At 41.0% G+C, this 17,340-nt stretch overlaps 1 protein-coding gene across 1 annotated transcript in view; it reads left to right on the top strand.

Moving 5' to 3' along the window:
• MEIKIN (meiotic kinetochore factor) overlaps positions 1 to 9,791 on the top strand; it is a 32,091-nt gene extending 22,300 nt beyond the window's left edge. The window contains exons 10-13 of the mRNA XM_060238334.1: positions 199 to 293; positions 2,266 to 2,448; positions 7,692 to 7,815; positions 8,453 to 9,791. Of these exons, the coding sequence (XP_060094317.1) occupies positions 199 to 293; positions 2,266 to 2,448; positions 7,692 to 7,815; positions 8,453 to 8,499 (449 nt within the window). The 3' untranslated portion in view covers positions 8,500 to 9,791. The remainder of the gene's footprint in view (positions 1 to 198; positions 294 to 2,265; positions 2,449 to 7,691; positions 7,816 to 8,452) is intronic.
• The last annotated feature ends 7,549 nt before the right edge of the window (positions 9,792 to 17,340 follow it).

Below are 17,340 nucleotides of genomic sequence, written 5' to 3'. Positions count from 1 at the left end.
CGGCTGGAGCACATATTTAGACACCTTAATTAAATTGATGGTACGGCTCACTCTGTGTGATCTGACTTGAGTCCAAGTGAGAAGGGTGGACTATAAATGATGTAAATATATAAATATATGTTGCAGATCAAGCTACTGAGGTTAGCCAGAGTTTGGAGTGCTCATTGAGCTTGCCTAAACTTACTTTGTTGTTTACAGGGAAACAAGTGTACAAAATCCTGTCATCAAAGGAAAAAACACCAAAATCAAAACCTTCTGAAATTTTGACACTGCCCCCAAAACAAAACAAACAGGTGATGTTTTCTTTCTTAAAGGTTTTTACTTTTATCCCATCTTTCCTCCCAAAATCTCAGGGAAACCTACAAGGCATTTTTTTTGTCCTCAGAACCATCCTTTGAGATAGACTAGGCTGAGAGAAAGTGTCTGATCCATAGTCATCTGGTGAATTTCATGATGGGGTCAGAATTTGAACTTGAAAAACTCTAACCATCACAGCACATTGGCTTGCTGTCATATGCTGCCATGTGCAAAAGAGATACCAGTGCCCAGATGTGGTAGGTGTGCTGATTCACACTCCTCGTGTGTGTTGTTTTTCATAAAGTGTGGGAGACCTCCTGTTTCCCTGCTTGGCAGGGAGAGAATGCATCCTCTCTCATTGTAGTGATTGGCAGTAAAACCTCTTGCTGCCTGGCACTTGGGGACACTCAGTTTGAAACATACTTTAAACAGCCATACATTATAATGGTGCATGTGTAAAGTCACTCTTGTTATGGATAAATCTTGACAGCAACAGGTGAGATAGCAGTTACTAGAATGAGAGACCCATGCTACAACTACAGGAACAATGAGATATTATTCCTGGAACAGTAAGTTAGTGTTAATTAGTGAAATTTAATCAGGACTATACTATATACTTCCCATAATTATTTAGGGCTGAATCACAAAGGGAGGAATGACATGCTCTTTCACTAAACCTGAATGTTTGTCCATCAATAGTATTGAAATTTACAGAGGAGCATCAGTAGGTATGAGGGGTTGCCTAACTTTTCCTTGCTTTCTGATTCTATCACTCAGAGCTCTTCCTGTAGAGCGTTTTTCTGCACTAGGTGTGCTTCCCTGCATGAAGCTGGCCGAGAGAAAAATGACTAGTGGAAACAGCTAACGTGGAGAAAGGGTTGAGTGCATTGCCAGCTGATTCCCCTGTTTTGCCTTGTAGCTTTGGGACATAAATGCAGTGAACCTTCAAATAAATAAAACACTAGTATGTACAAATGTTTTGGGGTAGTTACTATTATACAGATAGCAGAATAATTTCTGCAGCTAACATTTTCAACACTAATGTTGAATCCCTGTGAGAAAGGTAGACTATAAATAGCATAAATAAAATCGTATATAATATATATGTAGAGATTCAACTCTCTATATGTATATTCATTCAGATATTTGTATATCTGAAGTAATGTGCTTGCACATGAAGCCTTATATCTTGAATACAATTTTGTTGGTCTTAAACTTTGTTCTGCTGCTTCAGACCAACACAGCTGCCCACCTGAATCTCTCTCTCTCTTTACACACACTGTTTTGCAGTGGTTGTAGAAAATGCTGAAACTTGACAACATTTCCATAGGTATTAGGGCGTTCTCCTTGAATGCTTCTCTTTATGTCCTCAGAGTTCAATTTTTTAGGAAGATACTCTTAGCAAAATCTCTGTTAATCCAGAGTGTCTGTTCAAAATATATTCCTGTAATCAGGTATAGAAGAAAGACTCAAATAGTTAAAAGTGTGGGCTGATTCTTAGCCGTTTTCATTTTACACTAACATGAGTAATCATTATTTAGACCATGTTTAGAGATGAGTGGTTAGTATCTTGTGCCAAGATGATCTGGAAAAATGCTGAATGTCACATAATTACAGACAACAGACACTGACCAATCACTTCTATAAGATCAGTCTTAAAAAGAAAATAGGTCAGGTATCTAATAGCGTAAAGTTAAATAGTGTTTTCCTCTATTTCACTCATTCCAAACATGGCAACTAACCAACTTTGTGGTTGAAATCTTGCCTCTGCCATGAGCTCCTTCCATGGCCATAGGAAAACCTCTTTGCTTTGCTTCTTCAGTATGATGGTAATGACTTGCTTAATGTCAGGATTATTATTATAAAGATTGCTAAGAATATTTATAAAGCACTTTGGAGAAGTATTACCTAAATGTTCCTTATTAATGTTGGTTTTGTAATGATATTTAGCTCTTCATCTTACTATAGCTTGATGATCAACAACCCAGAAGAACGAAGTTCAGAAAGAAGGTACATTTCAAAAGTGTTCTTGAAAGCACGGCATCCTCCTCCTCTTCTGCTGCGCTTTCTTCCGCTAATTCAAAGGCATCAGCTCCATCTCATGGAATTATAGCTGGAGAGTTAGCCTCTGAAGAGCCAGGTGCTAATATGGTAAGCTGGTATAATGTGGTAAACGATTAATCCTTAAGGCTGAGGGGACTGCAGGAGTTGGAATGAGCTGGGGTTGAGAAAGCTGTTGGGACAATGAGATGAGTGTCAACAACAACAGTGTCAACTACACCAGCATCAGTGAAGCCTTCCCTCTTTGTTTTTGCAGAAGTTTGTGAAGCAGAATCCCAGGTCTATAATGAGAATGGCTTTCCTTGCCTCCTCAGTGTGACTGGATATTATAGGAGAACAAAAATGGTTACTTCAATATTGTTACCTAAATCATTTCTTGTGTGAAGCCAGATACAAGTTCTCAGGCTAATTGGAATGGTTTCTGACTGTATACATAACTCTTGTTTTTAGACACAACAATTTCCAGAGCAGTAAGAAATAGGCTGCCTGAATTGCAATTAAGGGAGCCAGCTGTAGCTAAGGAAGATGCAATGAAGAGTCAGCTGTAGTAAGCAGTTCACAATGGGAAGTGGGAGAGCTAAGAGAGGGTGAAGAAGAAAAATCGTACTCCACATGTCTTGAAGAAGGAGGGTCTGATATTTCAGTTTTTATGCTGATTGGGGGATAGTTTTGGATTGAAGTCAAGTTTTTGTGGGGAAGAGTTGCCGTAGGCCCTGTACTGGCATTTCTTATGGCATTTTGGAGACTCTTGGTTGTGGACTTTGGGCTGGATCCTGGTTGGTGTTTTGTTCTGATAATCTGTTGGTGCATACTGGAAAGCTTGAAGTACTTGTCCTATCAAACGAGGGGCACTAGAATACATATGAAAAGTGCAGCTGGGGTAGGTGTTAAGATTGACACAGATATACTGATGGTATCAGAGAAACAACTAAATTATCCTACTTAGCTTGATTATAGAATTCCAGGAACTGCATTTGTAAAGGACATGTAAATAGCTTTGATTACCTTGCAAAATCAGTGCCATGCAGTAGAGCCAAGAAAGCGTGAAAGGACTCCAGCAACTTCAAATGAGACATTGATCTATGCAGCTGTGGGATAGCCCATATTATTTCATTAATACTGTGCTCTGATGAAGAGGAGTGGGACATAGAAATTACACATTTCCAGTCACTCTGGCTTCCCAAAGTCAACTGTTCTTGCACTGTCTTCCCTTGCTCCTGATGCTTTAAATTTCAGAGCTCTGATGCTGCTACATTCCTTTGGTTTTGTATGAACAAAAGATACTTGGGGGGTGCACCCATAATGGATATTAATGGGGGCCTTTTGGGCTAGGTAACATGGATGCAGAGAAAATAAGTAGGTCATTTTTCCCCCCCAAGTCCCATGAATGCACATTATCAGTTCCTGCCCAGTCACATCGGATCTCAGAAACTAAGCAGGATTGACTCTGCAAAGTACTTGGATGGGAGACCCTGGAATACCAGCACTTGGGATGCAGGGTCAGTCTTTATTCAGCCACCTCCCTGAATATCATCCAGGATCCCAGTAGGGGTCAGTCACCAGAAGCTGACATTACTTATTAATTTTAAAATTAATTAAAATAAATTAAAATAAGTGACTATTGGACTAGGTCTCATTGTCTTTTGAGAAGCTTACCTCCATGCAAGATTTTTCTTTTATCTAAAACCTACTGTGCAGGAGTACATTGCCTCCACTGTTATGTACAGTTCTCTGTGTTCTGTAGCAGTTATACATGGCTGGCTTTATATTACTATTTCCTTGTTATCAGTAGCAAACTAAAACCCAGATGTGTCTGGGTTTGGGCTCACAGTCCAAGGCAGCATTACGTGCACTATAGCTTATTGAATCATTGGACTTCATGGTTTATTCTGCCAGTGACTTTCCTGTAGCCACACAGGGTGGCTTTAAATATAGTATTTGAAGCCAGGTGTTGTAGAATAATACCCTCTTTTTGTATGTGGGATCATACAAACAGTCAAATATGTCTAGCTCCTGTCTACATAATTTCATTGTCTAAATCCTGAATCACTTAATTAAGAACTATTAATGGAAATAGCTATATGGTCAAGGATGTTCACTGCTGCTCTCAAAAAGGATTCAAAGTATTTCTGGGTAAGGTTAAATGTGAGATGTTCAGAGGATTAGCATTAAATGGATTTCCTTCCTGTGAAGGAATTCAATTTAGAAATAAAGGTAGAATCTGAATGGAACTGCAGGTAGAATGACCTTTTGTATAAAGGGAAGAATAGCAGACAAGCGGCAGAACAAACTTTTTTTCCTTTGATTTTATGTCTGCATGTGAGATCCAATGCAGGAATTTCAGGAAAGACTTTAGAGTCTTGACTTCTGAATATGAGTACTAGGAAGCAACATAAGAAGACCTTGACTTCTGTGTTCTGTTTGTTGACCTTCCAGAGAGGGTGGCCAAACATGTAGTTCTTTCACACATACTGTGTGGTTTTCAAAGCCCTCACTGCCATTGGCTGGCTTGGAGAAGGCATTTCTCTCTTTAAATCACTTCTCCAAGCCAAACTAGCTGGCGGCTTGGAGAATGCATTTAAAGTTGCTTTCTTTTGACTTCTCCCCCCTTCTCCATCTTTCTTGCTTCTTGCCTTTCTTGCTTCTTTCCTTCCCGTCTTGCAGCTCTCAAACATCTGACGTTCATGTCTTGTGGCTCTCAAACATCTGACGTTTATTCTATGTGGCAAGTTCGGCCACCCCTGTTGCAGAGCAACTGGTTGGCTGCTGTGTGAAACAGTACATTTAGCTGCTGATTTCCACATGCATTTTTGTGCCTTTAGTTCTTTTTTTGTGTTTTTGCTCAGGGTTTTTCCATTTCTTTTGAGACCATTTTTACTCCAACGTTTCTTCTGAAAGCCACTTTTGAGGGTTTTTTCTCCATGCATAATGTTTTGGTTGGTTTTCTTTGTCCTGCCCACTCCCACTCACCTCCATCCCATTTTTTCAGTGACTCTACTGCCATAGTCAAACCACAGCATCTTCTCCCCCTCCCACCCTAAAGACACTAAAATATTGATATGTCACTAGAGTGCTGTAACAATAATCGTAGCAGGTTCTCCGAATTCCCATATTTCATTTTTTAAAGTAAGTCTCTGTCCCTCTTCCTTGTGGAGATACACCTTTTTCCTTTTATCTCCGTGAGAGAGGGAGCTAAACATAAAAGGAGAAGAAAATAAATTGATTCCACAAATGTGAAAATGCAGAGGGAGGGCAGACATGCAGAAGAACCATGCCCAAACCAATCCCAGTGCTTGTGGATCAAGTGTCAAGAAAATCAGGAATAAGTTGAGCATGCATAAAAAGCCCTGAAGTCACATAATTGGTCCAACATTGTCAGGGAAGACAGTGTGTGGTAGTTGTATGGGAGATATATTTCTGAACAGTGCTACCAGAGGTCATTTAACTAGAAATCCCAGGGACTGAACAGCTGTATCTACTGCATGCATAGCATGCCCACCATGAAGCACAACCCTTTGCCTCACATCAGTGTAGCGTTGCCGATTACATATATGTGGAAGATGGCTGTATTTTGCAGCTTCTAAATGTGGCCAAATGGATACATTCAATTTTCACACAAGTAGGGAAAAAATGTAAACCTCAGGTTATTGGTTACTCAAGCTGCAAGCTAATCTGTCTTTTTTATTGTTTTTATTTGTATCCCACACTCTCACAAAAGAGCACAAGGCACCTTATATGAATCCCTTCTTAATTCTTACAACATTCTCAAGTGAGATTTAGTTTTAGAGTGACTGATTTCATGATGCAGTTTATGGCTGTGGGGATTTGAACTTGTGCACTAGTCTCGCATGCATGTAGCAGAGCCCTTGTTTAATGGTTAAAGTATTGTACTGCTTAGCTTCTGAGATTGGGCTAGCCTGTGCCATCAAGATCATACTCTTCTAAATCTATTGAAACCAGTGGTCTTAAGAAGAGCCCTGCTTCCTTGTGACTCAAAATATACCGAAAAGTTGGAGGTGGAGGATTCCTTAGCAGCTTGCTTCACGTAGTCTGTATTAATTATGATGCTTTGTGTGCGTTTGTTTTGTGTTTATGTAGCTCACCTTGTCAGTTCAGAGATGCTCTGACATAGTGGAACGGCATGCAAAGGATTTCAAAGCTCAGATCATTTGAACTGCAGAAACATATGAAATTTTTAAGAAAACCCAACAAGTTTTTTACCTGCTATCTTCCTTCAGTTTACCAGACTGGATTAGCCATATTTGATAGTGTTTCTTTTTCCCTCCTTCAGTTGAGCTGCCTGATTTCTCTTTTAATAGCACCTGAATTACTCATTCAATCGTCTTAATTTTTTTAAAGTATTTAAAGCTTTGTGGAAAAGTGCCTCCAGGCCTGTAGCCAGAAAATTTTGGGTGGAGGGGCCTGGGAGATAAAATGTAGTGGCGGGGGGTGGTGGTGCGGGGCTTGGCTGCTCATGAGAAAGCCCCTGTCCACCTAAGCAGCCTGCAGCAGGCCAGAGTCCAACCATGGGGGTGGGGGGAATGTTGACTGGGAAGAAGCCACCTCCTCAGAGCCTTGCCACACCACTTAGGCTCACCCCCCAGATTCCCCAGCCCACCTGGCCCCAACTGCCTCTCCCGCCCTCTCTCCCCCTGTCGTGCTCTCTCTCTCATGCTCTCCCCCTTGCTGTTGCTCTCTCAATCTCCCCCGTCGCTCTCCCCCTTGCTGTTGATCTCTCTCACTCTCTCGCTCACGCTCTTACTGTCGCTCGCTCTCCCTTGCTCACACTCTCACTGTCACTCTCTCTCTCTCACTCTCCCCCTTGCTGTTGCTCTCTCGCTCTTGTTGTTCTCTCTTGTGCTCACTCACTCTCCCAAAATAGGAAATATTGGAGGCCTTCCAATGGAGGGGCCCTACAGAGGGATGGGGGGGGGCGGTTAAACAGAGTGGCCTTCCCCCCTGGGCCCCACCGTAGCTATAGGCCTGAGTACCCCATTGACATTGTAGATGCTTCTTGTTCAGCGCTGTCCACAACTAGGCTGTGTTTTGCAGACCTGGGTTCCCCTCCCCACAAAGCCTGACCCTGGAGAAAGAAAGCTACATTATATTGAACGTGGTGAGCATGCTTCTCTATCAGTTCTATCACTCTACCAGTGTTGATCAAAGAGCAGTCTTTGATCAAAGAGGAGTAGTGCAACACATTAGTCTGAGACCCTTTTCATTTGATGAGTGAGTGCTGCAACTATTTATTTTAGGAAGCTTACAGAGGAATTAAATTCCTTTTAAAAGATCTACAAATACACATTTTCCCAGTTGTGATTGTTTTCTTTCAGTATTTGCATCATCCACCAGAAATCTGCTGCATCATTAAAGCTTCACCAGAATTTAGACCACTGAAAGTGGTCCAGCATCCACTGAGCAGACGAATACTGTTCCCCCCACCAGGAGTATCAACAGGTAAAAGGAAAGGAATACATAATATTTCTTTTAATGTCAAAGCGTTCCTCTTTTGGCTAGAGAAATGCATGCAAAAATGAGGACTCTTGAAAAGAATCACCAGCACAAATTGCTGTGTCTAGTAAAGAACATTATATTGGAACCAAGAAGACTTGAGTTTAACTTGCTTTTCAGCCATTAATTCACTATATAGTCTGCCATCAAGTCAAATAATAATCTCTCGTTCATGACTTCAGACACCAACAAAAAGAACAATAGTAAGGAGGCCTGCAAAGGTCATCACAGACTGATCTATCTGCAAGGGTCCACTTTAGTGGGCAATTCTGGAACTGAAAGGGAAATTCGTTTTCATTCTCTTTGCCCTTTTCACTGTGATGTATTTAAAAACAAGAGTACTCATTAAATATGTATTTTGGTGTTAGTTTTACATTTCCATATATCCAGTCCATAGTCTCAAAAATAATAATGGGATTTTTGGTAATATGCATATTTTCTCTTCAAAGCCTTCAGAACTGAGGGATGTAACTTTATTTGTAGGAATTTGTATAGCATTGGAAATCATGATGGATTTTGAATAAACTTTGGCTTCAAGAACATTAACGAATTCAGACTTGAATGAAATTGATTTATCTTTCAGATATTATTACCAGTGACATAAACTGGATCTACGGTAATGATAGATGATCACTTCCCCTGTTCTTCAGGACATAACAGAAAAAAAAAAGATTGGAAGGAGGAATTGGGAGTACTTTATGGAACATTGTAAAGTTGCATTGTATGAGCAGTGCCCCCAAATCGTATTTGAACTAATGGAACTTAGGTTTTTAGCTATGTAGTTTAATGTTATATTGATTTCAGTAACATGTTTAAAGTTTCATAGAAAGTATTTGTAGTAGCTGAGATATAAGTGATTGCATATATATCCATATTTCAGAATTTTCGAAACAATTAAATGATAATCAGATGAGGAATTTGAAATCTGTACTGTTTCTTTGCCAGAAGGTATTTTGGATCTTGGGGATTGTTCTCTTAAGTGCAGATTTAAAATTTTTAATTTCATTTAGTGAGAAATTCAGAAAACGAAAAAAGATTAGACTGAACTAAGATTTTGTTAAATTTCAAACTTGGTGATACTTTTAAAGAAAATTATGGAAGAATAATTGACTTGGGTATGTCTGCATTCTAGTAGGCAAGAATGCTGTGATTGGTGTAAATATTCTAGTCCATATTTATATTCCGTTCTCCTGTACTGCTATTAAGAATTTAGTATTGCTTTGAACTTTTCTTTATCCCAAGCCAGCCCCGCATCTCTCCCTCCCTCCCCTCCCGTCCTGTTTGGTCGAGCGGGGTGGGAGAACAAGAGGCAGCAGGTCTCCGTGTTTCTTGATGCCTGCTGGCTGCAAAAAGCAGGAAGACCAGGCCAGTTAGCCCTAACTCTCTTTCCTCTCCTGCTCAGCCAAGCAGGACGGGAAAGCGAGAGGTGGCAGCAGTCTCCCTGCTTCTTGCAGCTGACTGGCTGCAAGAAGCATGGAGAGCTGGCCTGCTGGCCCTGCCTTTTTAGGTGGGGGGGGGCGGGTTTAAAGAATGCAAGTGTCCCCTGGGTTTTTCAAAAGACCCCTGACCTAAAAAATCCTGGCAATGCCCATGTCCAGTATGCGCTGAAGTTGCTTGTAACTCTGATTAATCTCAGTAAGATTTGTCATCCAAAGAGAAATGTAAGCCAATGTAGAACAGTCATATCTACTTTTAAGTCCTAATACTTCCCCTTAACTGGGTTTATGAAGTTATGTTCCATGTGAATACAGATTAGAATAATGAACTCAAAGTATGTATATGTAGATAAAACTAGGCATGTTCTTGAATTTTAATCAGCTGTTTCTGTTTAAGGTTGGACTTTACTTACTCTGTTCCTGATTTTGATTTACTGTGCCCTTTAAAACAAAACTCCTGTCCTATAAAAACTTTGTTACATAGTATTTTCTGTTCATTCTTATTTATATCTTTTGAAGCTGTGTATCAAAACTGAGAAGGGGAAAGACCTTTTCAAGTTCTGTACTAAAAAGAAGATATTTGTATGCAGTAACATGTATTTAAAAAAAAAATTATTTTCATTTTGTGTTAAACTGCTCAACTGTTTCCACGTGTGCAAAATGCGTGTGTGGCTGAGGTTGCAGTCAGTACATATAACTGTTCTGCAGTCCCATACAGGAATGAAGTATCTTCACCCACATATTTTTGGAAGCAAATTGTTGAAGTAGTAAGAGAAGTATTTTAGAAAAGTAATGTGTTCCGGTTCTATGCTAGAGAATATCTCTTCTGGTCGTCTTGCTTTTTGGCACTATCTTCCTCAGACTTTAATATCTTTGGAGAAAGGTCTTTAATTCTCAAAAGACTATACAGCTTTGTTAGTGTTTTGGAAAACAACATCAAACTTTGACAAGGTCAGTGCATTTTAAAGCTTCACCTTTCATGGAAGCTGGAAACCTTCAATGCTGTTGACACAAACACAGCAACATACTCTGAATGACGCTTCTTATTTCAGCTACAAACCATCTGCATGATGCAATTTTTCATAGTGTCAGTGCAAACTCCATGTTACATAAAATAACCTCCAGGAGAGGAAAAGAAAAACTGTTCCTGACAAAAGCATTTTTGCATTAACCTAAGGCAGCTCCTAAGATTCTACATTATTGAGATGTATGATCCATTGAAAACTACTTGCTTGCAGATGTGTATATTAATGATAAATAACTTCATTCATGACTGCTTATCCCAGGGAGGTCTGCAGCCTCAAGTGACTTCCATGTATTAATACAATATCACAGATTAAACCACTAATAAATATTACATATCTCAGAAACTCCTCAGTGTAGGCACTGCATATATTTAGCTGCAAGCCATCAAAAGTTGAAAAATAAGGTAATTTGCATAGATTGCACTGGAAACAGAAAATGCTTCATCAGTGTTGGATGGTTAAAGACTAAAGACAATGCCTTATGGTTGTGTATGAACAATGAGCCCATCTGAGTAGCTGTTTTCTGGAGTCAGTGGAATTGCTCCATGAGAACTGTGGGCCTAAAATAATCCTTCAGGATTTTAATGACATCATCTCGAGTGAGTCACCACAGCCTCACTAACATTACTAACGGGTGGAAAATGTGCAGTGGAGATTTATTGCCTGATCAGGCACATATATTACAAGGGTCTTATGGCTGTTTAATCCAAGTGATTTAATGGGTCACACAGTTGTGACTGCCATGCATTGTTAAGTGTTTGCAAAACTTGAGGCTAGCTGTACATAGTATTAAAGCTATGAGGAATGTAGAATGGAACAGGCAAACTTACTTCCAGAGTTTACCAGAGAAAAAAAGGAAAGGGAAAAATGCTTCATCAACCAGAGCATTGTGAGTCTTACTGTCATAACTTGCTAAGGCAAGTCAGAGGATTTCTTGTCACTTCATAGTTATTGCCTGCAGAAAGAGGGGGATGACTGCAGTCCTTGCAGACCCTTCCTGAAATTAAGGATGGAGCCCTGTCATGGTAGATAAAGAAGTACTTGAATGTACTTTCACATCTGTCCATTGTGGCCAACACAGTATGGAGCCTGAATTGTCTGATGACCAAAATAGCCAGTTGTCCACTTGTGAAAATTAATATAGCATTATGATAAGAGAAACATCCTAACTATCCTCATGCTTTCAGCTGCAGTCCGGATCAGTTTGGACTGGACATGTTTAACCCAAAACTAATTTCCCTGGGAGCATAAATAACCTCCTGTTATACAGTTACTTCTCTGCAAATGAAATCTAATTCATGTAGACTCAGTCCCTTAAGAGCTGAAGACAATTTATTGGGACAATTTATGACTTAGGGTTTGTAGAATCTTTCGGGATCAAGTGCCGTGTTCTACTGGAGAAAGTTTTCCTTCCAGACGTTTCGTTCTCAGCTGCAGAGAACATCCTCAGTGGCGTTGCAGCCGGAGCAGGCGCTCAGACCTTCTTGGCTGCTGTGCATTGAGTGACTTATGACTTATTTGATTGCCTGGAATATATGGTGACTAGTTCTGGTTGCCATTGTTTTATTGTAGATTGGTGGTTTTAAATTGTGACTTTTAAACATACTTAAATATATATTTTATTCTTTTTATGGATATGTTGTAACCCGCCCTGAGCCTGTTTGTGGAAAGGGTGGGCTAGAAATCAAATCAACATCTTTTAGGGAAAAAGGATGACCCAGCTTCCCCGAAACCCTCAGGAAAATGTGGAAAGCAAAGTGAGGGTCTTCAGCAGGAGAAGAAATCAGTGATAATAGTACTACTTTTGCTGATAGATTTTTGGATCCAATCCAATGCAATTAGATTTTTTTTTTGCAGTATTAATGGGCTGTGGACAAAAGAGTTCCTAAAACATTGTATATAAAAGCATTGGCAAAGTATGTGGAATCTTTATGTTAGCCCTCACAGACCCATGTGGAGCTAACACACTAACACTGTACAAAACTGGACTGGTACAGGATAAAGAAACGTTTGTTTAAAGTGGGGTTTTTTTTAGTGCATCTTTACAAAGCTTACAGCACAACGACTAGTACATCCACATTTTTCAAAAAAGCACATGCTGCTTGGTAATTTGTCACCAGAAATATATCCCTTTTTGAAGTATGCATTTAAAATCTTCAGCAAAAGGCTTCTCAACACTGTTTTGTGTGCCTGTGATTCCGGAAACAAATGATGGAAGAAACTCTTGAGTGAGTTTAGGAGGTGTGACATCCTTAACACAGACACCACTAGGAGGAACTCTTGAGCTGAGCAGAGTTTGAATGCATCAAGTATGTAGGTTCCTGGCCATGAAGGGCTTTAAAATCAAGTATCAACACCTTGCATTGTGCCCAGAAGCTTAGTTTGATATTTTAATGTTAATGTAATATGGACGTGGAGATTTGCCTAACGACTGATGGGCTACCATGTTTTGCACCAAAGGAAGTTTCTGAAGTTCTCTAATGTGCTTGCAGAAAGCACAGGACTAGATGTCACAGAAGTATGAATTAGCTCAGCCAGTCCAACTGAGTGTAGAATGGATGACCACCTCTAGACTGTCTCTGGAAAAGATTAAACTGTATATCCATCACTGAGGCAGGTTCCAGGAGGATGCCCCAAAATCTTCACCTGAGCAGCCAAACCCTAAACAAAATTTGAGAGTTCCATTTAAAATAGTATTAACATTCCCATGATCACCTCATTCTTGTATAGTGTTTGTTTATGCTGGGGTCATTTTGCAGAAAAATAGGTGGGGGAGCTCATGAGCATAACACATTGGCATAGGCGGCCCTCCCACCCAAAAGCAACCTGATGCAAGAAAGGGGAGCCCTGGGCAAGCAAGGCCTGCTTTGGCTGGCTAGAAATCCAGCTGGCCCAAGCAGACCTTGCTCTTCTGGGCCACCGCCCCCCCCCCCCCCGTCAAAAGGCCAGCAAGCCACCTGCCACCCAAAATCACATAAGTGAAGAAAGGGTGGCATGGGCTTCTCCAGGGGTTAATGAGGGCTGCTGGGGATGTGGCAGAGCCCCTGGTGGCTGGCTGGCTGGCTGCCCACTCTCTTAATCCAGGGATTGTTATGCAGCTGCACATACTACTCAATGGACAAGGTAGGTAGGTGGGGAAGAAGAGGTGGAACTGTCAGAAAGGTTTGGGAGCTGTGCTCCTGTGAGCTCTTGCTGAATCCGAGGCCTGGTTTCATGACAGTTTTCTTTTTCACACTACTTGTCCCAAATTCCAAACCAAAATCCTGACATTAGATAATCAGGGAGGGTTTTGCCTAGAAAGAGAATGAGGTTGGACATGGAGGGGTGATTTTTGGTGCTATTAGATCTGTAGAAACGCAGGGTTCTTCCTGTTCTCTTAACCATTAATACCTGACTGTATCTAGAGATGTAAAGTTCCAGAAATTTTGAAGCCAAGGGGGAGGGGGGAACCCACAGAAATTCTGAAAAAAAAAATGGAAATATATGCAATATTGTCTTGTCAAAAGCAACCTAATTTTAGGCTTTAAAACAAAATGCATAATTTATAACAAGCCTATAAAATTGCAATATTTGAAATACTTTCGGATTTTAAAAGTTATAAATGCTTTAGTTTTCTACAAGCTAAATTGCAAATATACCCAGTAGTTGAGAGAATTCTGCGTGCTGATGTCCCTTATGCTACCTTAGATGTATCTTAATTTTTGTTATCTGAAAAGCAGAAAAAATAAGAGTTAAACAGATAATACAAGCTTTGTGGCAAATAGCATAAAATATATTTTGTCAGAAAAGGGGTCATACAAAGGAATGATGATAATAAATATCTTATTATATTCAGTTTGTTTATTCAAATTATTATTTATTTTATTCAGTTTATCTATACAGATAGATGTTCCAGTTAGATGCTTTTTCCTTCTGTGGCTACTGGTTAGACAGAGCTCAGTTCTCATTGGAACTTTTAGAGTTTTCCTCTGAGGCTTTGGTACAGGTTTTGCCCCGCTCCCTGATATTTTTCCCTCCTCCAGGAATGTAGGGTTTGGGGAAGAGGTGAAAACGTCAATCACAAGTGAAGAGTCCAGTCAAAGGACAACAGTGGCATTGAAATTCCTGCATGCTCCACTCATGAAGATTAAGTTTCTTTCTAGGTGCACAAAAGCATCTTGTATTTAAGAGCTGAATGTGTTTACAGCATGCCCACCTTGTCTTTAAAAGTGTTTCACTTCTAAAATGGAAAATATTTCCTAGCAGTTTTTCCCAGCCAAGTATTCCCCCAACTTTTCATATTTTCCAAAAAAAGCCTTGGGAAAAATGTGGTTTCCCCAAAAATGTTCTCCAGGCCTTCACATCTCTAACTACCATAATCTGCCCTTATGATAGCTGTGGAAGTAAGTCAGCAACAAACTAAATGCCTCCTGTCACAATCAGTAGACCTGAAAGAGACTCTACAGGCTGCCACTCTGGTACGGGTCTGTTTGGAAGGACCCAGAGCATCCACCCAAGCCCTCTATCTTCCTTCTCAGCAAATATCTTCCTCCGTGACTGAAGACCCAGGCAGTATAACAGTAAGTTTATTGTGAGTGCTTAAGAACAAATTAGTGGATTTAAGTTATTTGTGCAAAGGTGAAAAGGGGGGAAACAGTAAAGGTAGTACAAAGAAAATAAAAGCCGTGATGTGACTAACTACATGTTCTGTTTCCAACTCACCCCTTTTTGGGTGAGGGAACTCTCCTGCTGTAGCCTCTCTCCCACGCAGCTTTTCCAGAGAGAACACCCCTCCTCCTCTAGCTAGGCCTCTTATCTTTTCCTTCCACCCCTTTATTCTACATTGGGCAAGTTTTCCCTCCAGAACCTGCTGCCCACCCAGTCATTAGGACAGAAGGGATCCTGGGAGAGGCAAGCCTGGCTGCTACTCTAATACAGGCTTCCCTGTAGCCTGTAGGCCTAGGATCATGGCACCTCCCCCCCATTTCATTGTAAAAGGCAAGAAGAGATTTTGATAATGAACATCTAATCTAGTTCACTGGTTGTACTTTTGGCTGACTGCTTGGCTGAATAGCTGTGGCCAGCCATGCTGTGCTCCTCCTATTACAGGAGAGGGCTATTTGCTGAGCTTGTCAGAAGGGGCATCCATTGCAGAAAGCCCCAGGCCTATAGAAACATTGATAGTCTTGCCTTCTTTGTATTTCAGGTAATGTGCTAGAATGCTTCCCTCTCCTTAATCAGGAGGTTTCTTAGACAAAACAGACAGTTGTCTATGGTTTAGAATGTGCAAAGGTAAGCCAACGGTAGTGGTTATGAAATTGTATAGAGATGGTTAGCTATAAAGGGGGGGTGCTAAATCATGCTTAAGTGATTGTATTTATATAATTACTATCAGGGCTTTTTTAAAAAAAAATCAGGAATGCAGTTCCAGATGGCTTGACCAGGGCTCTGGCTCAAAAAAAAGTCTCTGGCAAAGGGAAGGCACTGAGCAGCCATGTACTCCCAGACCACATGCTCCATCATCTGCTGCCTCCAACCTCCAACGGCTTGCAAAAAGAGCAAGAAACACAGTGCTGCCCATGAGACCCCCTCCCAGTTCTGCCGCACGTGGCTCTTTCTATGGCCATTTTTTGGGGGGTGGCAAAACAAGGTCTCTCATTGGGCTGCAGGAGAACACACATTCATGAAATGCAGCTGATGGCATTGTACTGTTCTGTATCACTTCTGGTGATGTCAGGGGTGTGTGGTCTAATATGCAAATGATTCCTGCTGGGCTTTTCCTACAAAAAAGCCCTGATTACTATACAAATTGTAAACAAGGGAGAGTTTAGGCACTGGGGAATGTGCTAGCGGAGCAGGAGCAGCCCTCACAGTCCAGAGCTGCAGAAGGACTCATAGGCCTGCCTTGATTATATTTCTGTCAGTTATTGTCATACAAGAGAAGACAGGTGTTCTAAGCACCACTGTGCTTTAAAATGTGTTTTTTTCCATTGTGAGAGATACTTCTGCTGTACACTTAACTTACCAATAATTCTTAACTTTCCAAGGGGGGGGGGGGTTTGGAGTGGTAGTGGTGGTGGGAACAATTATGAGGTTATGAGGGATCTACAAGTTCCCCTCAGTGGCTCCCTTCCTAGAGCGCCGGGACCTAGCAACAGTGATTCATGCAACGGTCACCTCAAGACTAGATTACTGTAATGCCCTCTACATGGGGCTGCCTCTGTGCCGAACCCGGAAGCTGCAGCTGGTGCAGAACGCGGTGGCTAAGCTACTATTAGGGCTCCTGAAGTGGGAGCACATACAGCCGGGGCTGCGCGGACTGCACTGGCTGCCGATTGCATACCGGATTCATTACAAAGTGCTGGTTATTACCTTTAAAGCCCTATATGGTCGAGGACCTGCCTACCTGAGGGACCGTCTCTCCCCATATGAACCCCAAAGAGCACTGAGGTCAGCGGGGAAGAACCAACTGACCATCCCTGGGCCGAATGAGGTAAAACTACAGAACACCCGTATATGAGCCTTCTCTATTGCAGCACCACACCTATGGAACCAGCTCCCAGAAGAAGTGTGGGCCCTGCGGAGCCTCGAACAGTTCCGTAGGGCCTGCAAGACCATCCTTTTTAGGATGGCCTTTGCCTGACTAAATACCTGAGGGATTCGCCTTAAATGAGATCCGCCATCATATCTACTGATGGAATAGCACCAGAAATATTTAATGTGTAATTTTAAACTGGAATATTTTTAAGGTTAAATGCTGTTTTAATACCTATTGTAGAATGTATTATATTGACATGTTTTTAATACCTATTGTATAATTTATGATATGATATGTTGTTAGCTGCCCTGAGCCTGCCTCGGTGGGGAGGGCGGGATACAAATAAAACATTATTATTATTAATTCTATACATACATTTTTCATTTGGAGTTAAATGAAATAATTTAATATTGTGATTCACATAGCAATTTCAGTGCTTGTTTAAAATTAAACTGACCTGGGATGGCCTTAACCTGATTAGTTGTGTGTCCAT

The sequence above is a fragment of the Heteronotia binoei genome, chromosome 5 (assembly GCF_032191835.1).
Source record: "Heteronotia binoei isolate CCM8104 ecotype False Entrance Well chromosome 5, APGP_CSIRO_Hbin_v1, whole genome shotgun sequence".
In the NCBI taxonomy this organism is placed as follows: domain Eukaryota; kingdom Metazoa; phylum Chordata; class Lepidosauria; order Squamata; family Gekkonidae; genus Heteronotia; species Heteronotia binoei.
This window is presented reverse-complemented; position numbering and strand designations above follow the sequence as displayed.